Source organism: Anomaloglossus baeobatrachus, chromosome 2, assembly GCF_048569485.1.
Source record: "Anomaloglossus baeobatrachus isolate aAnoBae1 chromosome 2, aAnoBae1.hap1, whole genome shotgun sequence".
NCBI lineage: Eukaryota > Metazoa > Chordata > Amphibia > Anura > Aromobatidae > Anomaloglossus > Anomaloglossus baeobatrachus.
The window spans coordinates 149,958,316-149,984,581 of record NC_134354.1 but is presented as its reverse complement, the minus strand read 5'-3'; the positions used below and the strand labels follow the sequence as shown (position 1 = coordinate 149,984,581).

Genomic DNA, 26,266 nt, shown 5'->3' with positions numbered 1-26,266 from the left:
CCCGGAACCGAGTACCCCATATCCCTGGGTGCTACAGTCCCATTAAAACAAATAATATCCTCTGAGTGCTCCTGAAAGCTAACATTGCCTCCTGAGTGCCCCCTTAAAATAGATATGGAATCAAAAAGAGGAAATGGGTATGAGAGAGTCAGCTCACCCAGTCCTGGGACTCCTCACAGGATGTAACAGGCTTCGCACAGAGGGGGGGGCTGGTCGGGAGTAGTGATGAGCGGTTCCGTGGAGGTTCAATTCACCGGCAGCAAATGAGCCGAGCCTCCATAGGCTCGAGCTTGATCTGAACGCCAGATCAAGTACCTGATTGGCAGTTTGAGTCACATACAGCCAGCCATAGTCAGATCACTTCCAAAGGAGGGTGAGTGGGCTTTTTCAAACAATTTTTTCGGTTGCACATTACACGTAATTTTGCTGATGTTACCCCCAGTGGGAGCCATTCAAACACCGCAAGCGGCTCGTACAGAGTTGAGCACCAAGCGTACCTGAGCACAGCGTTGCTCGCACGAGTGAAGTTCTGAACCATGAACCTCAACCATGATTTTTTTTTCCAAATGTTTTTATTAAATTTTTTCAATTTTTATAAACATAACAAAGACCTTCATGGTTACAAAAGAAGAACATTCCTCTGACAGAATAAAACATAATAGGGGATATTGTCCCAACTTAAAATTCCAGACTGCTCTTTGGTAAGTCGTTAAAACCTGTGTCAACCCTAGGTATTTCCGAAGTTGCTGATGTGTCCCGATATACCCTTATCTGCTCATCATCTCCGCTCTCCACAACCCACTACTGGATGATTCTTAATTTACCCAAGTTGTCTTGGATATCATTCAAGAGATACCACTCTGAGTGTGTAAAAGGTGTCATCACATTATTTATCTCTCCCGGGGTAAATTGGCGTTCAATAAAGTTTCTCCATCTCCCAAAAAACTTGCCTGTCAACCTGTCTTTGTCCCTTTCCGCTGCCATTTTTTCTAGTCTCAATAGGTTGTGTAATTCGCCAATGACTTCCTTCATGGATGGGCTCTCTCTGTGTATCCAGTGTTTTCAAATACATCGTTTGGCTATCATGGCTATGTCATGTAGTATTGCAAAATTTTTCTGTCCCTGCGCCTCCGAACCCCCTCTTACTCCTTTCTCAAAGGAGTGAAAAATCCACACCATTAACTCTAAATCACTAGAAATTCCCCATGTTGCTCTAACAAATGCCCTAACTTGATTCCAAAACCCCTGAATTTTCTTACATTCCCATAATCCATGTAACATATCTGTTTTCTCTTCTTGACACTTAGGACATCGCATATCTCTTCCTGGTATATTGAATCCCAAGATAGCCCTATGTAAGATTCTAAATTGAGTGTCCCTCCATCTCTCATTAGTAACATGTTTCCGCACTTGTACCCAACCCTTCAATATGGTGCCCACCACTTCTTGTCCTTTCAATTGTTTCCCCCAAGCTGTTAGGGTACGGCTATCTTCCCTAGATATAAGCACCCCCCGAAATATTCGGTAGATATGAGAGACATTGACACTTGCTATATCACCCTCCATAAGTTCATCAATCAAACTTCTGTTCAGTTCCCTTCCAAGCTCACTCAGATCTCCAAGCACCCCAAATTTTAATTGTTCATATTGGATAATATGCGAGCTATTGAGGTCATACTTATCTAGCACTTCTTTGCCTGTCATCCACCTTCTCTCCTCCACATTCATAACGTCTTTCACCCACCTAATGCCCTTCTCTTTCCATCTAATAAACAGCTTGTTTTCTCTTCCCAAGGGGAAGTTTGGAGATGCCCAAGGGTTCAAGTACTTAGACACTTTCCATGAAAGACTCAGCTTCTTTCTCACTGATTTCCAGGTTAACATAGTGTCTCGGAATATGATTGAGCACCTTATGTGCCTTTCCACCTTGGACAATGGAGAGTGTAGAATGGACGTCAAATCCCATGGTGATGCATACTTAGCTTCCATACCGTAGTCTGAGTGCCTACTCGTCCCTCTCATCCAATCCAACACATGCCTCATTATACACACCAGATTATATCCCCGAACATCTGGGAAGCTAAGTCCTCCCTCCTCCGCTGACTTCATCAGTGTACGCAATTTTATTCTGGGTTTCCTTCCCCTCCATACAAAATCCGCATACGCAGAGTTCAGTCTATTCACATCCTTTAGTTTTAGTAATAACGGGATTGTCTGGAATGGATATAGTAGTCTAGGAAAGCTCATCATTTTTATCAGGTGACATCTTGCCAGAAGTGGTAGAGGCAGACCCTTCCATCCCTTGATTTGTGTTATAATTTTCCTTATTAACGGTCCGTAATTTAGCTCGTAGATCGATTCCATCGTTCTCCCTATATGTATTCCCAGGTATTTAATTGAAGTCTGTGCTATAGGGATGCCACAGAAACAACCCTCCCTTGCGTTTCCCCCTGTTGGTCCTTGAGGCCCCCTCAGAAACATGATCTCGCACTTTTTCTTGTTTAGCTTAAATCCCGATATTAGTCCAAATTTCTCAATCAAGGCAAGAGTCTGTGGTAAATCTGCGCTGGGGTCCCCCATATACAGTATAACATCATCAGCAAAAAGCGCTACCTTTATTTCCATTTCCCTTACCTTGATCCCTTTAAAGCTGTTCTGTCCCTGTAAAATTCTTGATAAAGGTTCAATTGCCAGGTTGAATAGGAGGGGAGATAGCGGGCAACCTTGTCTTGTTCCCTTCATCAAAGGGAACACGTCTGATAGAAAGCCCGGAGTGTGTATCCTAGCTCCCGAGTTGGCATATAGTGTTCTGATATAAAGTCTCATTTTGCCTACTAATCCTATGGCCTCCATTACCTTGTCTAACCAGCTCCAGTTTACATTATCGAACGCTTTTTCAGCGTCAAGAGTAACTAGGGCTGGTTTTGCCCCTTTCCCAGTGCACTCTAATCTCACCGCGTCTAACACTAGAATTGTCCTCCGGATGTTAGTGACAGCATTTCTCCCTTTAATAAACCCCACCTGGTGTTCTGTAATGATCCTAGGTAGAATCATGGCCAATCTGTTAGCCATGATCTTGGACATTATTTTTAAATCCTGGTTTATAAGTGATATGGGCCTATAGCTAGAGGGATCATCTAGATCTTTGGTCCCCTTGGGGAGTAATTTGATATATGCTACATTAGAATTTTTGGGAATTTCCCCTCCTTCCAGTAATGCGTTAAATACAGCCGTAAGATCCGGTGAGATCAGATCCTTCATAGCCCTGTAAAATTCGCTATTAAACCCGTCAGGTCCCGGTGCCTTGTTGGTGTTAAGGTCCCCGATTGTTCTCATTACCTCCTCCACTGTAATAGGTGCATTCAAGGCACTCAAGTCTTCCTTATTTAGCCTGGGCATGTGTGCTTGTCTCAGCCATTCTGCCTCGTCAGTCATGTCATTATCTCCTGGCCCATATAATTTTCTATAATAATCTCCCAGCAGTTTATTAATTTCCTTAGGGTCCGTGGTCACCCCTCCCCCCTTTGTTTTCAGTTTGGGGATCACTGTCATCTTTCTGCTGCCCCTTGCCAGGTTTGCCAACATTCTCCCCGCCTTGTTGCCGAATCTATGCAGCTTCTTTGTGCGACCAGAATAATTGTTCCTTCCTTTTGGCCCAATCGTCAAATCCCCTTTTCGCCTCCAACCATCTGTCTTTAGCTGTGGGAGATCTGTTTGCCAGGTACTTAGTGTAAGCTACCCGAACTGCTTCACTCAGGGCATTATAATTTTCATTCGTTTTTCGTTTGATCATGGCCGCATACCCCATCAATCGACCCCTCAGTACCGCCTTTGCCGTTTCCCAATATAACACTGGTGTCCCTTTATGTTCCTTGTTGTCTTCTATGAATTCTCCCCACCACTCTTGCAGTATTTTTTGGAAGTTTTCTTGTCTAAGAAGAAAAGATGGAAATCTCCATATGATATCTGTACCTCTCTTGAATTTTTCTCTAATGCCCAATCTCACTGGACTATGATCTGATATCACCATGTTCTCTATCTCACAGTTTTGTACTCCATTCACTAGGTCTTGAGATATCCAGAACTGGTCAATACGTGACCAACTATCATGTGGGTGTGAAAAGTGCGTATATTCTCTATCATGTGGATGCGTTAGTCTCCAGATATCTTTCAATCCTACATCTTCTAATGTTACCTCTCTATTGTCTGACCTCCTGTCCACGTTTCCGACTCCCTCCTCCCTCCTCCTCCTATCCTCCGCTGAGTCTGGAACTGTGTTAAAGTCTCCTCCCACTATTATGTTAGTCCCCCCCTCTGTTAGTAATCTGGCCTTTATGCCTTCATGAAAGGAGTTCTGTTGTGCGTTTGGACCGTAAACATTATAAATGCTAAGTTTGCCCGCTGGACTAATGATTGTTAAGTGTTGCTCAACCATGATTTTTAAATTTGATGTTCAGTTTAAAAACCGAACCTCAGGTTCGCTTATCTCTAGTCAGGAGCTGCATCAAGGAATACCACCACACCCGATGGCCAAGACCTACGCATTACAGCAACAAGCCTTAATCACGATTAAAGAAAGCGTGTAGACAGCACCATAAAATAGTCTTGCAGTTTCATTGCTTCTCAATCAATGTTTACACATTTTGAAGCTTGTGAAGCAATGAAACTGCAAGACTATTTTATGGTGCTGTCTACACGCTTTCTTTAACCATGATTAAGTCTTGTTGCTTAAACGCGTAAGTCTTGGTTATCGGATGTGGTGGTCTCCTACCTGGTTTTAACGGCCTCAATGAATGTAAAGTTTAAAGGATCATTGATGATTGATTTCGTATTCCTTAAAATAAATAATGCCCCCAGTGCCTCGTTTAGAAAGTATTAATTCACCCTTTGTGGAAGATTAAAAAGTAACGGTGCCTCTCCAAAAGTAATATTGTCACCTTTGTGCCACCTCTCACAAAAAAATACATTTTTTTTTCTCACCGGATTAAAGCAGCCAAGGCCTATTTGTTCGTGCACAAAAAGCAGGCCAGCACAGAACAGATAGTTATAGGGCAGGGAGGATACAACACTACCAGCGTCATGTTGATACTGATAAAGACCAAAGGTGGCTCTGACTGTTGTCCTGAAACCCATGATTATTTTACACCAAGGATAACTGCTACTGTGGCCCCCACACTCTACACAATGGGGTCTTGATTAGCACTAGAGGAGGACCACAGGCAGCATAAATCAGAGCCTAGCTAAAAGCCAGGTCTATTTTTCTCTGAAACTCTCCAGCATTTAAAGACGTGGTTGGAAATCCTAGCCAGACACAAAATTCATTTGGCACTGCCCCCCTGACCGGCTTGACAGAGGCAGTGTCTTCCATGGAGAGAATAGCCTTTTGGGGTGGAGTACTCTCATCTTCTGCTTTTTGGCCAGCTTTCCTATCTGGTTTTTGCTGTTTGGGCAGCAGGAGTCAGATAATTGGTTTTCCTTAACTAGTCTGAGCCCATTTAAGAATAATTTTCTTTGCCTAGAAAACTTATTTGAAGGGGTTATCCGGTCTAAATCCAAAAGTCTGCAGTTGCTCTGTGTGAATCCTCATGTCACAAACTGTGTGCTGTGAACATTCTCCAGTGCCTGCATCGGAAACAGCGGTTATGGAGCCGTGATTATGATATGCAGACTAACCGGCCAGAATCCGACAAAAGAGGGATGGCCTTGCTCAATACATTTGCATTGAGTGAGGCCACGTCCTCTGGTCAGAATGTGGTCAGGAGTGTGCATATTAGATACTCATGGCCACAGGACCGCCGTCCCTGGCAAGTCTGCAGTCTTACATACAGTGGTGGCATAGACTGACTGCAGACTCATGGATTTAGATTGGACAACCCCTTTAAGATTGCAATGAATATGCTTATTAGACATAAGGTGTTTGTAAAACACACAGAATTGTGGTGTCATTTTATTGTCTTAGTTCAATCACTACTATCCATGTGACTAATATAAAATATCTTCTTTAGCCTAAATATGCTTTGGAGGTCTAAGTATTAAAGTGGTTGTCCCACTTTAGAAGTAAAGTCTGCAATCAGACTATGTGACTGCAGGCTGCCGAATCTTGGCATTCCCCTGTATTCCCAGTGTGTGCGGGCGGTCACGTGCTAAATAGATTCCTGCTCTCCTCTCAATTCTCTTCTATTGAGAGATATCAGGTGAGACTAGTCGGCACATAAACATAAGTATTTCAATTTCTTATATGCAGTCATATAACTGATCATCCTCCTGGTGAAAACAAGGCAATCTTGACATTGTGCGTGTTACACAATGTCCTGATTCGGCAGTCTGCAGTCACACATAGAGACTGCAAACTTTGCTTCTAAAACCAGATGACCCCTTTAAAGAAACGACATTATTGTTAGTATTGCGCACTATTTTTTAAAACCTAGTCAGCATCCATGGCGTTGTAGCTGCACAGCCGAAGCTGAACAGAATTGCAGCTTGCTTCTCAAAGAATAAAGAATGATTCATAGTTTCAAGAAAGTTGGTTTCCATAGTGACTCCAGCCATAAATATATATTGGGCTGCTTAATGGGCTAACCCCTTCAAGTCACTCGCTGCCTCACAATATTGTAATTTGCTACTGCTTTATGCAGAATATCCGAGCAGTTACATTAAATGAAAATCTTGTTTTCATTGAGACATGTAAACATAGTTATTTATTGTTTCTTGCATAGGGGAATACCTGTGCTGACATCTGAGCAGATTAGATAGCAGAGTATAATATTATATATTTCATATTCAGATCATCGTATCCCCTGTTGAGATGTAAAATACAAAAAAAAAGAGGTGACGCAAAGCCCAATTGACAGGAATAATGTTTGCAAAAGAAAACAGACAATTAATGGCCTCTTATATAAAGAATAATGCAGATAAGTGAAGCCCGCAACAATCAAAATCCATCATCTTAAAAGTAAGATATATGTAATGTATCAGAATATGCCTTTTTAAAGGGTTACTCACATGTTCTTTAGTGGGTAATATTGCAAAGTGCTTGTAAAACAAGCAACTTTAGAGTTTACTTGTCATTAAAAATCCTCTCTGTTTTTAAGAAATATTGTTTGTTTCAATATCTCTGTTACTGGCCACCACTGCAGTGTATCAGCTGTAGCTAAACATGCACAGTTCTGACAAGCTCTTTCCAATAAAGCTTGTAAGAGCTGCTCTGAGACTGGCCAGATCACTGGAGCACACTGTTAAGGCCCTGTCACACACAGAGATAAATCTGCGGCAGATCTGTGGTTGCAGTGAAATTCTGGACAATCAGTGCCAGGTTTGTGGCTGTGTACAAATGGAACAATATGTCCATGATTTCACTGCAACCACAGATCTGCCAAAGATTTATCTCTGTGTGTGACGGGGCCTTTAGGTCCCAATACCTGCCAGCTTTAGTGCAAATTCTCTCTTCCAAAACTGCTGTAAGGCTGCTTTCACACATCCGGATTTTTGCTCTGCAGCACAATACGGCGTTCTGCAGAAAAACCGCAACCGGCTTTTGTAACGCCGATTGAGGTTTTTTTTGCATAGACTTACATTAGTGCCGTATTGTGCCGCAGGGGCTTGCGTTCGGTCCGGTTTTTGCCGCATGCGGCAGATTTAGCCGATGCGGAGGCCGGATCGAACGTTCCCTGCAACGTTTTTTGCTCCGGCAAAAAACACCGCATCGCGCCGCATCCGGCCGCTGCGGTGCATTTTTCAATGCATCCCTATGGAGGCCGGATGCGGCGCGATGCGGCCGCATGTAAAAACTTATGCAAAGGATGCGGTGTTTTCGCCGCATCCGTTGCATAGTTTTCACAGCCGGATTGAGCCGCAGGGCTCAAACCGGATGTGTGAAAGTAGCCTTAGTCATGCAGGATCTCAGCGCTCCCCTGCCCCCCGACTCCCTCTTTTCTTTTCTTTCTTGTTTTTTTTTTGCGCTCCTAAAAAATCAAGTTGAAACAACCACTTTCAAATTTTTTTGCTAGGTTTCCTTTAAAGGGAAGCTGTCATCAGGAAATTACCTGTTGTTTAAATCAGCTTTTTGTGTGAAAGGGAATCTCTCAGCAGGATTTTGCAGTGTAAACGGAGAACAGCATGCTGCAAGGGTTAAAAAAGAGAAAATCAACTGTGCTTCTCTTATCTGTGTGTACAATCAATGCACAATCTCTATTGAGAGCCTGGTGTGAGCAGGGTCTGCTCCCAGCTCTGCTAAACTCATTTGTTTGATAATGTCAGAATGGCTGCACCGAGTAATCTAAGCTATACATGGATAGTTTCAGAATCTCTTTGCCTACATTAAGCTGCTCTCAGATGAAGTAGCTAAAACCTGGTGGCAGATTCCCTTTTAAATGTTTGTTTGTTTTTATTATTATTATTTCACTATTTGTCACAATCTATATTAAAAATAACAAATGGAGCTTTAGCCATTTTCACAGTCTAATGAAGTTAGATTTGAACGTCCAGCTGTTTCAGGAAACAACACATGTACACAGCCTCAATAGTCAGATCCTGACTCTATGTGTTGTGTTGAACTTCCTAATGAGCTTGTACAAAGGTCAATGTGATGGGATGTGGAGCAGGGCCATCTTTAACATCACCTATTGTGATTGATGGATCCTTTGTTTTCAGCTGTGTATATAGAGGTATTTTCTGTCATTGTAATCCTGCCTCTACTGAGAAGGATCCTCTTCTCGAGTCTAAAAAAGCCCTAGTGGTCAGTGTGAAAATTGCAAGATTACTAACTTTTAAGATTTTTTTTTTGTTTTTTAATAAAGATCTTGGTATGAAAAAAAAAAATGAAACCATTTTTTTTAAAATAAATGATATTTCATCAAAAGGTCATTTTCTGATGATAACTTGATTTTAATTACTCCATACAGTGAGGCTCTCAACATTCAGTTTACACTATGTGGTCCCATATTAGTTTTTTCTATCTGTAGCTTAAGTTTCATGGGAAATACCATACATATACCAACATAAATACATACCCAATACTGAGTATATTACCTCTAGAATAAAGACCACAGAATAAATAGAGTATAAATAGAGTTGGCATAATAAATTTAGCCCTCAGACCAGACCTCTAAAAACTAGACACTCAAAATAATTACAAACCCCTAAGTAAAAACATGTTAAACCACACTCCCTAAATAAATTCCCCCCGGTTGTGTTGGTGCCAAGTCTCCTCTGTACTTACGTGACATTATTATGCCAATTAAGTGCTATAACCTAATGAAACTTAAGGCTGCTTTAAGCGGGCTTTACACACAGCGACATCGCTAGCAATGTCGCTGGTGAAAGCACCTGCCCCTGTCGGTTGTGCGTCACGGGCAAATCGCTGCCCGTGGCGCACAACATCGCTAACACCCGTCACACTATACTTACCTGCCAAGCGACGTCGCTGTGGCCGGCGAACCACCTCCTTTCTAAGGGGGCAGTTTGTGCGGCGTCACAGCGGCGTCACTAAGCGGCCGTCCAATAGAAGCGGAGGGGCGGAGATCAGCGGCCGTAACATCCCGCCCACCTCCTTCCTTCCTCATTGGCGGCGGCCACAGGTACGATGAGGTTCCTCGTTCCTGCGGTGTCACACATAGCGGTGTGCTGCCGCAGGAACGACAAACAACATAGTACCTGCAACAGCAATGATATTTGGGATTAGAACGACGTGTCAACGATCAACGATTAGGTGAGTAATTTTGATCGTTAACGGTCGTTCCTGCGTTTCACATGCAACAACCGTCGCTAACGAGGCCGGATGTGCGTCATGAATTCCGTGACCCCAACGACATCCGTTAGCGATGTCGTTGCGTGTAAACCCCGCTTAAGACTCAGGTAAGTGACGGCGCTGCAGCCCATTAACTGATTGTGCATTGTGAGCACTGCAACCAATGATGTCTCATGAACGTCCATTGACATGGCTGGATTGGTGTTTTTGGACAAGCCCTTTAATACAACACACATCATTTTGCCACATAGAATGAAGTAAACAAACCCTGGCAAGGATTTCAATACTCTCACGACTATAATAGCAATGGAAACTGTAAACCAAATGTAAATCCCAAATTATCCCTGTCAATTTAAGAAGAATAGACAAATCTATACTGCGTTCCCGCGTAACCTCTGGCAGCTGTATGTACAGTGTTATTTATAAATCCCTGTTTTTAGCACAGCATTTGTGACTGTGACAGCAGGCTGTTTTATCTTGTCATTGTCTTTTTAATAAATGATTGATTTTCCTTTCCTGACTCATTTTCTAGTCACAAAAATGTCCATACTTAATTGATGCACGAGTGGCTGTGTCAGAGACTGAAGCGTACATAAACCATGGCTCACGTAGGCAGCTGCTTCCTCCATCCCTTTGACATTCATTGCTAAGTGTCTTGTTGAGTTTTGGGGGGGGCTGCGTATCAAAAGGATTATTGTGCCAAGGAAGATTGGTGGCATATTCTTAGTAGATACAGGACAAAAAGAAAGAATTGAATGATTTAATCATGTGTGTGAAGTATACCTAAAACAATTTGCCTCTCCCATGCAGTGCCACAAATTGAGTATTGGGGTTTCTGGTAAATGGTGGACAGTACGATTCACTTAGAACATGTGGAATTTGGTGAAAATTATTGGTATGAACCATTAGCAAAAGAGTGTTAAATGGATTGTCATCTCAAAAAAGATCTTTAAATGGGTTTAAAATAGAATACGGTATACTTTTATATAACGTAATATACATGAATTAACAAAGCAGCTCTGATCTCACAATATCAGAATATATAATTCCACTCCCAGCTTGGGTTCAACATTGATCAGTGTGGTGTGTAAAGGGGGCAATCTTCATTAAAGGGAATCTGTCACCATGATTTTGCAATGTAAACTAAGGACAGCATGCTGCGATGGTTAAAAAAGAAAAAACATCTGTATTTCTCTTATCTATGTGCGAGCTATTGCTTACCCATACTAAAGGGTTTATACCTCTGTGATTAACATTGGTCAGACTCCTCTGTAGGTGCAGAGCAGTCCTGTGATTGACACCTCACAGTCAATGCACAATCTATATTGAGAGCCTGGTGTGGGTGGGGACAGCTCCCAGCTCTGCTACACTCAATTCTGAGATAAAGTCAGAACAGCTGCACGCAGTGATCAAAGATAAAAAATGGTTAGTTTCAGAATCTCCTTGCCTACATTATGCTGCTCTCAGATGAAGTAGCAGAAATATTGTGACAGATTCCCTTTAAGTAAGCCAACCCCCCTCTCTGCCTATGAACCAGCCTTGAGAGAAGAGGCCCTTTATATATATATATATATATATATATATATATATATATATATATATATATATATATATATATATATATATATATGCACAATGGGGGGGGGGGGGGACTTATTTATGTAGCCACCAATTGTGCAACTTCTCCCACTTAAAAAGATGGGAGAGGCCTGTAATTGACATTATGGTTAGACCACAACCATGAGAGACAAATGAGAAAATAAATCCAGAAAATCCCCTTCTCTAATTTGGCAAGATTTTTTTTGCAAATTATGGTGGAAAATAAGTATTTAGTCATCTAAACACATGCAAGATTTCTGGCTCTCACAGACCTGTAACCTATTCTTTAAGAGGCTCCTCTGTCCTCCACTCATTACCTGTAGTAATGGCACCTGTCTGAACTTGTTATCAGTATAAAAGGCACCTGTCCACAATCTCAAACAGTCACACTCCAAACTCCACTATGATGAATACCAAAGAGCTGTCAAAGGACACCAGAAACAAAATTGTAGCCCTGCACCAGGCTAGGAAGACTGAATCTGCAATAAGCAAACAGCTTGGTGTGATGAAATCAACTGTGGGAGCAATAATAAGAAAATGGAAGACATACAAGACCACTGATCATCTCCCTTGATTTGGGGCTCCACCCCGTGGGGTCACAAAATGATGCCAGAACGGTGAGCAAAAATCCCAGAACCACACAGGGGACCTAGTAAATGACCTGCATAGAGCTGAGACCACAGTAACAAAGGCTACCATCAGTAACACTACACCGCCAGGGACTCAGTGCCAGATGTGTTCCCCTGCTGAATTCAGTACATGTCCAGGCCCATCTGAAGTTTGCTAGAGAGCATTTAGATTATCCAGAAAAGTATTGGGAGAATGTCATATGGTCTGATGAAACCAAAGTAGAACTGTTTGGTAGAAACACAACTCGTCGTGTTTGGAGGAGACAGAATGCTGAGTTGTATCGAAAGACCAACATACCTACTGTAAAGCATGGTGGTGGCAACATCATTCTTTGGGACTGTTTCTCTGCAAAGGGACCAGGATGACTGATCTGTGTACATGAAAGAATGAATGGGGCCATGTATCATAAGATTTTGAGTGCCAACCTCCTTCCATGAGCAAGGGCATTGAAGATGAAACGTTGCTGGGTCTTTCAGCATGATAATGATCCCAAGCACACCGCCAGAGCAATGAAGGAGTGTCTTTTGTAAGAAGCATATGAAGGTCTTGGAGTGGCCTAGCCAGTTTCCAGATCTCAACCCCATTGAAAACCTTTGGAGGGAGTTGAAAATCCGTGTTGCCCAAGGCCAACATACCACCAATAGTGTTGGCCAACCTTGTGAAGACTTACAGAAAACGTTTGACCTCTGTCATTGCCAACAAATGATATATAATAAAATATTGAGATGAACTTTTGTTATTGACCAAATACTTATTTTCCATAATTTGCAAAACAAATTTTGCCAAATCAGACAAGGTGATTTCTTGATTTGTTTTCTCATTTTGTCTCTCATAGTTGTGGTCTACCCATGATGTCAATTACTACCTCTCTCGTGTTTTTAAGTGGGAGAACTTGCACCAATGGTGGCTGACTAAATACTTTTTTTCCCCACTGTATATATTGAAATTATATATATATATATATATATATATATATATATATATATATATATATATATATATATATATATATATATATATATTGAAATCAAGCAGTCAGCCTTCCCCCCTTACACTCAGGTCAGGACACACATTTACACTGGAAACACTCTCCTGTGTGACACTCAAACTAGGAGTGGAACTGACCAGATCTGGGACTAGCAATAATATATGGAGATTTGGGCATTTCGGACATGACTGAGAATAGGGTCTGCACACTTGTGATTACTTGACAGCTAGAATTGGGAAGCAGAGCTGCATCCTATGTGTATATTACAGACCATTAGAATTCAGGAAGCAGAAGCACTTGCCGGAATTTTTGCGAGGGGTGGACACCTCCTTTAAGTATTGCACTGTTGCATGTTCTCACGATTTTATTACTTTGCTTTATGTTTTTATTTCTTGTTTGAAACACATGTTGTTTTTTTAATATAGTGCTTGAAGTGATTTTTCTAACAAGATTTTTATGGAGAATGCTGAATTGATTAATTTGATTCACTTAGAGCAGATAATCATTAAGAAAGTGAGAAAATTAGACTTATCATTTGCATTATTTTCATTTGTACATAACTGTATGGGAAGGGGTCTTGGTGTAACCTGGTGTATTGCCTCTTCCACGGGTCTGAGCTGAAGGATCTGTTTCTAGTGTATGTAAGCTTCGATCTCTTTCTAGTGTATGTAATCTTCTACTTGTTCATCCTAAAAGATATGGTAAATTAAGGGAATGATCTAATCTTCTGTATTCAGGAATTCACTGGTCTACTGTCTTTCGGATTCCTGCTTGTCATTGGTGGTGCTCTTCTGAAGATTGACAGCTTATCCAAACAATACTCTTCCATGCGCCAAGCAGAGGCAGCCTTGTTTTTCAACATCGGAGAAGCACAGGGGTACTGAATAGGCATGATCGAATACCTCAAATGTGCGGCTTCGCAAATATTTTCCAATTACCTCGCCGCTATTAGTCTATTCGATGCGCAATGTAAGTCTATGGGAAGCCTGAATAGTACCGAATAGTTGTTATTCGGGTTTCCCATAGACTTGCATTGCACATCGAATATTCTCGAATAGCGGCAAGGTATTCGGAAAATATTCGCGAAGCCGAATAATCGAAGTATTCGATCATCCCTAGCACTGAAGCTTGCTGGATGCAATCATCCGGCTAGCTTCAGAGCAGCGCTCTAGAACATGGAGCCTGCAAGCGGTGCGTGCTTCTTGCCCAGGTAACCGTCCACTCTGAGACTGCAAAGTGGCAACGAGCTGTAAAGCATAGAATTAAAAATGTCTCCATTCTTAAGAATAAAGAGGATTTTTAATTAAACAGGTACAGTGAAAAGTTGCTTGTTTTTACAACCACTTTGCAATATTAATTATTTAATACCTTCAGACAATCCCTTTAAATAATCAATGTGAGAACCAAAGCAAAACTAAAACAGCTTCTTGTATTTAGTCTAAATTTAGTGGTGAATGGAAGTTGTTGATGTATGGTACATTTTACATTTGTTACGGTTTTAGAATGCAGTGCTGATATATCATTGTGCTATAAATAAGTGCCCGTACACAACCTACAGTCATGTAGGCTGCGGAAACTCTGTATTCTATACACTGAACATCAATGTGATACCTGGAAAATCAAACTGTGAAAGCATGAATAAAATATCTTGCCTGTAGGTTAGCAGCATGCCTCTAAAATTAAAGGATTCTTTCAGTCATTTATAGAAGGAGCTATATTGTATATGTGTGAATTCTCATCTAGAGTTTAAGTACAATCCAAATGGCAAAATGATTGAAGTTTGAGTAATTTTTGGCGTAATTTAGACCTTTTTAAGAGAATATCTTCCAAGCTGCCAGTTACTGTATATTAACTTGTATAAGATACTTCATTCTTTTTCTGATACCATTATAGGCAATCATATTTTATGATAGTTTTAAATTGTTTTAAAGCACCACTCCAGCATTTTTTTTTTATTTTAGCAGTGGAGTGGTTATTTAAATGTAAGTTCCCTTTCCCCGGTACTATACTCACTCTCCAGCAGATTCACCTTTTTTCGTTGTCTCTCTGCTCCCATGACGTTACCTTGTGCCTGTAATTTCTTAATGGCTGAGATTGAGACGTTACATCACAAGGTCTCAATACAAGTCTATGAGAGCAATAACAATGCTCTCATAGACTTGTTTTGAATTGTGACCTCTGTTGTACTCCGTGAAACACTGGAGCTGCTGGCAGGTCACAAATTGCTGGAGACCAACAGGAGCTGCGAAGATAGAAGGTGAAGGTGCTGATGGCTGATGTAAGGGGTACTTTACACATTGCGACACGATCGGCATCGACATCGGCTAGCGATGTCGAGTGCGATAGTACCCGCCCCCATCGCACATACGATATCTGGTGATTGCTGCTGTAGCGAACATTATCGCTACGGCAGCTTCACACACACATACCTTGTCGGCGACGTCGCGGTGACCGCCGAACAATCCCTCCTTCAAGGGGGAGGTGCTTTCGGCGTTACCGCGACATCACTAAGCGGCCAGCCAATAGAAGCGGAGGGGCGGAGATGAGCGGCCGGAACATGCCGCCCACCTCCTTCCTTCCACATTGACGGTGGACGCAGGTAAAGAGATGTTTGACGTTCCTGCGGCTTCACACATAGCGATGTGTGGTGCTGCAGGAACGACAAACATCGTACCTGCAGCTTGAGCGACATTATGAAAATGAACGATGTGACACAGATCAGCGATTTTTGACTGTTTTGCGCTCGTTTATCGTCGCTACTAGGATTTACACATTGCGATGTCGCTACCAGCGCCGGATGTGCGTCACTAACGACGTGACCCCAACGATATATCGGTAGCGATTTCGCAACGTGTAAAGTACCCCTAAGACACGGGTCGGGGGATTTAGTTGTGCTTTAACAAAAAATGGCATAAACCCCTGTGGGTTAGAAGTTAGGTTATGAACTCTGCTATATTTTACAGAAGCCTAAGGGTACATGGCTTGTGTAAACATGACCACTCGTCAGATGAGTGAATTGTTCATACCGTCATTAAAATCATCATTCAAAGCAACATCTTGTGGAAACAGGAGATTTGCTGCCGGTGATGATATTCTATGTGCACAGAGCGATCATATTATTGGTCGTTTTGTGCACATAGAATTCTGGCCAGCCTTTCTAAACTAGCCATGTTCAGCTAATCTAAATGAGCCTTTAGACCAGGGTCCCAAACTCGGCTGGGTATGTGGACCGCACATAGAAAATAGAAATTGGGGGAGCCTCATTCTTTACAGTACAAAGTGACATGTTTAGTAATACCATCTATTTTTTTTCTATACACCTTTGGATCACTTTTTTTTAAAACAAATTGTGTTCTTTTTTTTTAAATGGCATTCATCGTATGGGTTATGGTATGGTTTTATAGCATGAATCGTTATGGATGTTGCGATAACATGCACTTTTTTGTTTATTTTAGTTGATATATAAAAAATAATTTTTAGTGGTAAAAAAAAATTCCATGCTTTTATTTAGAATTTTTAATTTTTTACATTTTTTTTACATTTTCCCCTCTTCTTGTAAGTAATATCGTTTTACAGTTAGCACCATATAATAATTTTAGCCACCATCTTGTGGTCATTTTCTCATGGAGTCCTCATCTTGTAGTAATGTCCCCATCCTGGTCCTCATCTAGTAGTAATGTCCCCATCCTGTAGTAATGTCCCCATCTTGGTCCTCATCCTGAAATAATGTGCTCATCCTTATCCCCATCCTGTAGTAATGTGCCCATCTTTGTCCTTATCCTGTAAAAATGGGCCCATCCTTGTTCTCATCCTATAGTAATGTGTCCATCCTTGTCCCCATCCTGGTCCTCATCTTGAAATAATGTGTTCATCCTGTAGTAATGTGCCTATCCTTGTCCCCTATCCAGTAGTAATGTGCCCATCCTTATCCCCATCCTGTAATAATGTGTCCATCCTTGTCCCCATCATGTAGTAATGTGCACAATCCTTGTCTCCATCTTCTCATAATGTGCTCTATCCTTATTCCCATCCATAGTAATGTGCCCATCTTTTTCCCCATCCTGTAAAAATAAGCCCATCCTTGTCCCAATCCTGTAGTAATGTGTCCATCCTTGTCCTCATCCTGTAGTAATGTACCCATCCTTGTCCTAATCCTGTAGTAATGTGTCCATCCTTGTCCCCATCCTGTAGTGATGTGTCCATCCTTGCCCTCATCCTATAATAACGTGCCCATCCTTCTCCTCATCCTATAATAATGTGCCCATCCTTGTCCCCATCCTGTAGTAATGTGCACCATCCTTGTCCCCATCTTCTCAAAATGTGCTCCATCCTTGTTCCTATCCTGTAGTAATGTGCCCATCCTGTTACCATCCTGTAGTAATGTGTCCATCCTGGTCCCCATCCTGTAGTAATGTGCCCATCCTTGTCCCCATCTTGTAGTAATGTGCTCCATCCTTGCCCTCATCTTTTGGTAATGTGCCCATCATTGACCTCTGTAGTAACTTTCCTTATATGCCGTTCTTCACGTAAACCTAAAAAAAAAAGAAAAAAAGAACATTTTCTCACCTGTCCTCTGTTCGCTAGGTATGCATTTCTCTGATTCTTGCGACCCGCAGGCCCTTGGACTCAATGACGATTGTGTCCGTGCCAGGGGCCGTAGCAGTAGTCAGCGCTTGATTTCATTTGGCTGAATGAACTGCTGGCACCGCGCTGAGCTCTCTATAGCCCTACACTAATGGCAGCCACTGGCCAATCAGAGGCCAACAGGTGATGTCATATGTCTACATCAGCTGCTGGCCTGTGATTGGCCGGTGGCTGCCTTAGATATAGTTCTGCAGAGAGCTCTGTGCTGTGCCAGCAGTTCATTCAAATGAAATAAAGCACTGACTACTGCTGCAGCACCCGGCACCGGCCGCAATCGTCACTGGGTCCATGGGCCTGCAGGCCGCAAGAAGAAGCCTGAGGGGCCGCATGCAGGCCGCGTGTTTGAGACCCCTGCTTTAGACACTTTAGGTTCCCCTGTTCTGCCATTTTCTCTCTTACTACATATATTTTGCAGTATTAATGTTTGTCATAATCATCTGTTATCCTGAGGAGGTGGCTACCACATGAGTAGTGAAATGGTGAAAGACTGTATAAAATGTGTTACTTGTGTATAGAAGGAAGCGTAACAGTTAAAAGACATTTTGTGAAACATGAGATCGGAGCATCACCGCATTGTAATGACATCTAAATTGACGTCTGAACATTGACTTTTTACACTTAGCTGAGGATGACTTCTATTAATGCTGAATAACAGAAGTGTATATCCGGCGGCTCCCCGAGCACATGTAATGCATTTCCTTTTGGATTATTGAACAGTAACACCCTGTAAAACATGAGATCAGGATTAAAATGTCATTCTTCTTTTTCTAGGAAACAAAGGAAATTGTGGCAATTAAAAAGTTTAAAGACAGCGAAGGTATGTATCATCTTGGATATCACTGTATTGTAAAAAGCCAATAAATAGATTTAATTGTTGAGCGGAAGTGCCACAGCACACAGCTTAGAAGGTCCAAAGGGGTAAACCCAAAGTCCAAGCAATTGCCAGCTGTTCATGTTTTCACCCCTGATCCTTCAATACCAACTGAACAGTCAAAACTTGAGTTGATTAAGAGGAAAACAACCGTACAATTAAAATTGTGTATAAATTCAGAAGTAATTAATGTGAAAACGGACATTGCTGTGGGGGGTAATGAAAATCTATACAAGTCTATCACTCAGTTCAGCCAGCACCTTGCCATCACGCTGATTGCACGCCTATTAATACTCAAAACTTGGGTTGAGACAGTTTAGGGTTCAATCACAAACTGGAAAACGTAGGGGAGCTCCATCAGAAAATTGGGGCCTTTGGGCTGGGGGATAAATATAAAAAAGTGCAAAGTAATGTATATGAAGAGCCACAGCAAAAGAGCTGTGGTGGTGAACAGGGTGGTGGGCACAGATACCCTGAGAAGAAGTGCATAGTTGAGGCGGCGAAGTAAGCGGTGTATGACCGTATTTCTCTCTTGTTTAATATAAAGTTGCATTCTGTAATTCGTCACTTATGCACCCTACAGTAGATGATGTGGACCCTCTAAGTTGCTATCAATTTGTCTTTGAGCTAAACTCAGAAACAGAGTTTACATGATTCACTGGTGTTTACCCTTAAAACCTTCTACAATGATCTGGAACGCCCTGTAGGGAGTCACTGCTCCAAAAAGGAGTTTCTGAAAGTAGCAACAGCTGACATGGTCACACAACCACCAAATCAACAGGCAGAAGACATATCAGATCGGTAAAGCTTAGGACAGCTGAAGTACTCCACAACAGTAGTCCGTGAGGTCAGGTCATACAGCAGACAGAAAGACATGGTCAAAAGGCAAGCTGGATAAAATAACTGGAATAGGAAGTAGAACCTTATTACTTAGGCACACGGGGGAACGCTATTCTCCTTATGGAGACTTTGCAAGCCAGTCTGGCTGCTTTCAAGTAAGGGGACTTATAGCTGCCACGTCCCTCTGCAAAATATTCAAATTGTCTCTCCAGCACTGGAGACCTTACTTGAAAGCAGCCAGACTGGCTTGCAAAGTCTCCATAAGGAGAATAGTGTTCCCCCGTGATCCCCACATAGCTTTCTCATGAGCCAGATCAGACACCCCATACTTTGCACTGATGAGGGGCAAGCACCCCGAAACACCGTATCTGCAAATTGGGATTCTGATCTGGCATATATATCCTAAGTTATATGTAAAGGGTTGTTAAAAATCCACATTTAACTTTTAGGATCGCTACTTCCAATAGGTAGCGCTGCGCTAGAGTTTCTCTCAGTCCTTGAGAGACAATTTAATTACTTAGGCACAGAAAGATTGGGAAAGAGTCCATATTAAACCTTTATAAAACTTTGAGGCATTGACTGGGATGGAGATGGAATGACACAAGCTGACACCATTTGAAAGCTAAGGCCCTGTGCGCACACTGCGTTTTTACCCACTTTTTTGCGTTTTTGCTGCAGATATTTCTTGAGAAAATGGTTGTAATCTTTCTGCAGACATTTCCCAGCAAAACCTATGGAAAAAAAATTAGCTGTGCGCACACTGCGTTTTTTTTCTCAAGAACATTCTCTCTGCAGAATTTTATGAGAGAAAGAATGAGCATGTCACTTCTTTTCTGCAGGTACCTGGATTTTTTGCCATAAATAATGGTAAAAAACCGCAGGGACCAACCTGCGGAAAAAAACGTGGTAAAAGCGCATGCGTTGTTTGGTGCGTTATTGGTGCGTTTATTTAATGCAAGTGTGCTAATCTTTCAGACTCTCAAGAAATTTCTTGAGAAAAATCATTTTTCTAGTGTGAACAGAGCCTAAAGCGTGCTTTACATGCTGCAACATCGCTAACGATATATATCGTTGGGGTCACATCGTTAGTGACGCACATCCGGCGCCGTTAGCGACATCGCAGCGTGTGACACCAAGGACCGACGATCAATGAGCGCAAAAACGTGAAAAATCGTTGCTCGTTGACACGACGCTCCTTTTCCAAATATCGTTGCTGCTGCAGGTACGATGTTGTTCGTCGTTCCTGCGGCAGCACACATCGCTATGTGTGACACCGCAGGAACGATGAACAGCTCCTTACCTGTGTCCATCGGCAATGAGAAAGGAAGGAGGTGGGCGGCATGTTCCGGCCGCTCATCTCCGCCCCTCCTCAGCTATTGGACAGCTGCCGTGTGACGTCGCAGGGAAGGTAAGTCCATGTGACGGGTGTTAGCGATGTTGTGCGCCACGGGCAGCGATTTGCCCGTGACGCACAACCGACGGGGGCGGGTACGCTCGCTAGCGATATCGGTACCGATATCGCAGCGTGTAAAGTACCCTTAAGAGTCAACACAAGAGAACAAGGGGGGGAAGCAGTGAAGGACCAAGGAGAGCAGCTTTAAGCTGAAGCTCAATGCAGAGCACAGCAAGGGTGAGCAGGATGCCAACCATGGTAGCGCCAAAGCAAAAGTCAAGACCTTCAGGCAGAACACAAGGCACAGGAACAAATGAAAAATGTCAGATGCGGAGAACTGCTTTCAAAGAAAAGGAATTACACATTTATGGCAAATAAGTTGTTTGGGGTTTTTTTGTTGTTTTTTTAAAATGTTGGTTTGCAAATTAGCTCTTTAACAGAAGAAAGCTGTTTATCTGGTGCCACCTCTTGGAGGTAGCTACCCAATAAGACATTTATCAGGCCTTGCAAACTGAAGGAACCAGACTATTTTCTAACGGAAAGAGATCTCCTTCTCGAGATATCTATTTCGGGGTTCTTGACCCTTATATCAGTACAAAACATGGAACTGGTTGTGTGGGTGAAGGGCTTTTGATGTTGGTCTAAGCAACTACTGTACCTCATAGCAGAGGCTGTCAGCTGGTCACCCTGGAAAATGCTATGCAGAATGGCTCATTGATTCAGACAATACTGAGCTCACAGCTGTAGTGAACTCCTATAATTTAGGAAAATAAAGTTGTTTTTTAATTGAACTACTGACTTAATTATCTTTTTGCAAACTTTAATGTCTCATTGATGATTACATTCTTTAGACTTATTGATCTTATTCTTTGTTCTCTCTATTAAGTCTCTTTTTTATGTGCGCTTTACCTAACATGATATGTATCTTTATATGTATATAAATCTGGAATATTCCTGTGGTTGCCATAAAACTGAGCCTTGTCTTGTATGTGCCATTTCCTTCATCCCACAAGGTCTCTAATTTATGTGTAATTGCAGTAAATTATATATGTGGAGGCACCAAACAATGACCATTAATTGCTCTGTACGTGTTAGTGAAATTCAAACAGCTGCATGAGGAGGTGTTGAGCACTTTGCAATGTGGTGGGAGCCTGGACAATGCAAGTCAATTCAAGTAATCAAACACGGTTTTATTATCTTATTAACTAAAATATTCTCTGAACAGGTAGAATTATTACACATTCTGTATGTCACATAATGAACTTTAGATTTTTTTTTGTTTGTTTTTATTTCATTTTTCCATTCAGCTAATTATAACAGACATTAATTACCACATTTGCATTTTCTATTCATTGTGAAATAGAATATCATTCTTATCACATTTTGACAATATTGATATTTAGCTATCTTTGGATTGTTTGAATGAAGGATTATTTCAGCTTAGATATAGATATATTTTTTACAGGAAAGTTCTTTATAGTATGCCATTGCAAATAGAATATAGGAAGAGAAAATAAAAATGGATGTACAATATCAATGAAAACGGTAAGGGCCCGTGCCCATTATCAGTGTTAGCAGCAGTTAGGATACATCATGTCTTTACTGAGTCCAAAACATTGCGTTGTACAGTACAAGCACAGTGGATGGGATTAATAGAAATCTCATGCCCACTGTGCTTCTTTTTAACGTTGCATAAACTGACCTGCTGTGCGAGTTTCCTATCCTCAGCATGTCAATTTCTCCTGCCGAGACGCTGGAGAACGCAGCGGATAGAGAGAAAATACGCTCTGTCCAGAATGCTTACTTATCCTGATCGTGGACACATACCGTAAGGCTATGTGCCCACGGGCGCTCGTACCTGCGGATGTATCCGCAGGTACGAGCGCATGTTTCCCGCAGCTGCCCGCCGGCATCCGCAGCTATTTTTAACTGCTAGATTACAGCGGAATAGCTGCGGGAAACATGCGGACATTCACGCGGCTTACCTGCGGATGTCTCGGCCTCTCATCTCCATAGCGGAGGTCCGGGACATCCGCAGGTAATTCCGCATGAATAATTGACATGCAATTATACATGCGGATGCCTACATCCGCAGCATGGTCGGCAGCTGCACTTTCCGCAGCGTGGACACCTCACTCCCCATGTTCCATAGGATAACATGGGGAGTGCCTGTACATGCTAAAACCTGCGGATTTATCTGGAAAATCCAGAAAAATCCGCAGGTTTTCCGCGGTAAAATCCGCACAAAGAGGCTCCCGTGGGCACATAGCCTTACACATTTCAGTAAAAAAAAATCAAAGAATTGTCTGACATAATGTAGGCTAGCAGTGTACAGCCATGGGCACGGCCTTAACGCCTATTTTATATTTTTCTTTCTCAAAAAATTGCTATGTAAATGAGTTTTGTTGAAATGTATTTTGATGATCTGTACATTCAATCCTTTATTCAATACTTTGATGACCTTCCAATTAATATACGATGGTTATTTGACAATTGTGACCTTTACTAATTCAGGTACAATAACGTGCCCGTACAAGAATTTCTTACATTTCGTGAACCATATACATTGTGGAATTCTATTTTTATCAAGTGCCCTACAAAAAGCCATGTACAGTTAGGTCCAGAAATATTTGGACAGTGACACAAGTTTTATTATTTCAGCTGTTTACAAAAACATGTTCAGAAATACAATTATATATATAATATGGGCTGAAAGTGCACACTCCCAGCTGCAATATGAGAGTTTTCACATCCAAATCGGAGAAAGGGTTTAGGAATCATAGCTCTGTAATGCATAGCCTTCTCTTTTTCAAGGGACCAAAAGTAATTGGACAAGGGACTCTAAGGGCTGCAATTAACTCTGAAGGCGTCTCCCTCATTAACCTGTAATCAATGAAGTAGTTAAAAGGTCTGGGGTTGATTACAGGTGTGTGGTTTTGCATTTGGAAGCTGTTGCTGTGACCAGACAACATGCGGTCTAAGGAACTCTCAATTGAGGTGAAGCAGAACATCCTGAGGCTAAAAAAAAAGAAAAAATCCATCAGAGAGATAGCAGACATGCTTGGAGTAGCAAAATCAACAGTCGGGTATATTCTCAGAAAAAAGAAATTGACTGGTGAGCTTGGGAACTCAAAAAGGCCTGGGCGTCCACGGATGACAACAGTGGTGGATGATCGCCGCATACTTTCTTTGGTGAAGAAGAACCCGTTCACAACATCAACTGAAGTCCAGAACACTCTCAGTGAAGTAGGTGTATCTGTCTCTAAGTCAACAGTAAAGAGAAGACTCCATGAAAGTAAATACAAAGGGTTCACATCTAGATGCAAACCATTCATCAATTCCAAAAATAGATAGGCCAGAGTTAAATTTGCTGAAAAACACCTCATGAAGCCAGCTCAGTTCTGGAAAAGTATTCTATGGACAGATGAGACAAAGATCAACCTGTACCAGAATGATGGGAAGAAAAAAAGTTTGGAGAAGAAAGGGAACGGCACATGATCCAAGGCACACCACATCCTCTGTAAAACATGGTGGAGGCAACGTGATGGCATGGGCATGCATGGCTTTCAATGGCACTGGGTCACTTGTGTTTATTGATGACATAACAGCAGACAAGAGTAGCCGGATGAATTCTGAAGTGTACCGGGATATACTTTCAGCCCAGATTCAGCCAAATGCCGCAAAGTTGATCGGACGGCGCTTCATAGTACAGATGGACAATGACCCCAAGCATACAGCCAAAGCTACCCAGGAGTTCATGAGTGCAAAAAAGTGGAACATTCTGCAATGGCCAAGTCAATCACCAGATCTTAACCCAATTGAGCATGCATTTCACTTGCTCAAATCCAGACTTAAGACGGAAAGACCCACAAACAAGCAAGACCTGAAGGCTGCGGCTGTAAAGGCCTGGCAAAGCATTAAGAAGGAGGAAACCCAGCGTTTGGTGATGTCCATGGGTTCCAGACTTAAGGCAGTGATTGCCTCCAAAGGATTTGCAACAAAATATTGAAAATACAAATATTTTGTTTGGGTTTGGTTTATTTGTCCAATTACTTTTGACCTCCTAAAATGTGGAGTGTTTGTAAAGAAATGTGTACAATTCCTACAATTTCTATCAGATATTTTTGTTCAAACCTTCAAATTAAACGTTACAATCTGCACTTGAATTCTGTTGTAGAGGTTTCATTTCAAATCCAATGTGGTGGCATGCAGAGCCCAACTCGCGAAAATTGTGTCACTGTCCAAATATTTCTGGACCTAACTGTATGCAAATGTGATTCTCATAAATAAAATCCTAGTTGTTGATTTTGGCATTTTGTAGTCACTGTTTAGATATCATTTCTTATGCTTTAAAAGGGTTATCAAACTTATCCACAGCTGTGCATGTTATAAAAAATCCTTCTTACCTTCAATCTAGGGCGGTCATTGCTTCTTGTCAATTAGTGGATGCTGATGCCCTATCCTATGCCATACTGCATGACAAAATCCCAAATTATTTTAAAGTTGGATAAAATGTTTATCATTGCAGTACACAAAGCTTTATTATACAACATTATTTTTCCTTACCTTTTTTTAATTTTTTATTCTTATTTATTTCAGAAGTGGGCATTTAAAGTGGCTTAAACCTTCCAAACAGTTGCAGCAGTTTGTCGTATATTGCAGCTGGGTGGTCTTTCATACTTAGTTGATTTCAGACAACACCTTCACAGTCAGGGTGAGGGATGCATACTTTGGCTCTTTACCTTTTAGTAGCCATCCTTAACGGAAGCAAATTGTCGTCTCTGATGTAAGCTCCTTGTAGATCACTATGTTTTCTGCAGCATAATATACCTACTAAGCTTATCAACATTACTGATCTAAGCTTTGTCTATGGCCATATAGGCTAGAATAGAAATCACAATTTAGAATAGGACCCAAAAAGACAATCCCACCACTACAAAATTATGCAGTAGATGCATTACATTATGGTCATCTGATTCATCAACTAATAGTTTCAACCAGGTCAACAATTTACAGTAATGACCAAAAGTGTGGGCACTAGAGTTGATCGAATCCACCAAAATCCAGACCAGCGGGTCCCTGCCGGATTGAAAATAAAATCCGGATTTGCTCCGGATTCCAGTGCCCATATAAGTCTATGGGGACCAGAATGTGGAGATTAAAAACGTTGGTGAAAGGGATAGGGGGGTAGGAGAGCGCGCGATGTACTCACCCGAGGCTGTGTCATGGCAGCAAACTCCTTCCTCGTCATGCTTTTCCCTTCCGTAGCTGACAATTCAATATTCATTGTTTTGCTTGCCCACCGGTGCCTGTAATTGGTTGCAGCTAGATGAGCCCCCATCCTGAGTGGCAGCGTGTCAGCTGACTGCAATCAATCACAGGCGGCAGGACAGCCAGTGATAGGGGAAAGCAGTGCAAGTGTCTGCGGGTCAGTATGGTGAACGTGCATGTCTTTCAGAAACACATGCAGGTTCCTGTCAGAAGTGTGCGGCTGTGTCGGTGATGCGCTGTCAGACTCGTACAAGTCTGACATGATATCAGCCGGTACAACCTGCC

At 41.9% G+C, this 26,266-nt stretch overlaps 1 protein-coding gene across 6 annotated transcripts in view; it reads left to right on the top strand.

The window, feature by feature from the left end:
* The window catches only part of CDKL5 (cyclin dependent kinase like 5), a 482,986-nt gene that overhangs the window by 296,078 nt on the left and 160,642 nt on the right, over positions 1-26,266 (top strand). For all 6 annotated transcript variants that reach the window (XM_075335447.1, XM_075335445.1, XM_075335448.1 and 3 more), the window contains one exon: positions 18,378-18,423. In XM_075335447.1, the coding sequence (XP_075191562.1) occupies positions 18,378-18,423 (46 nt within the window). The remainder of the gene's footprint in view (positions 1-18,377; positions 18,424-26,266) is intronic.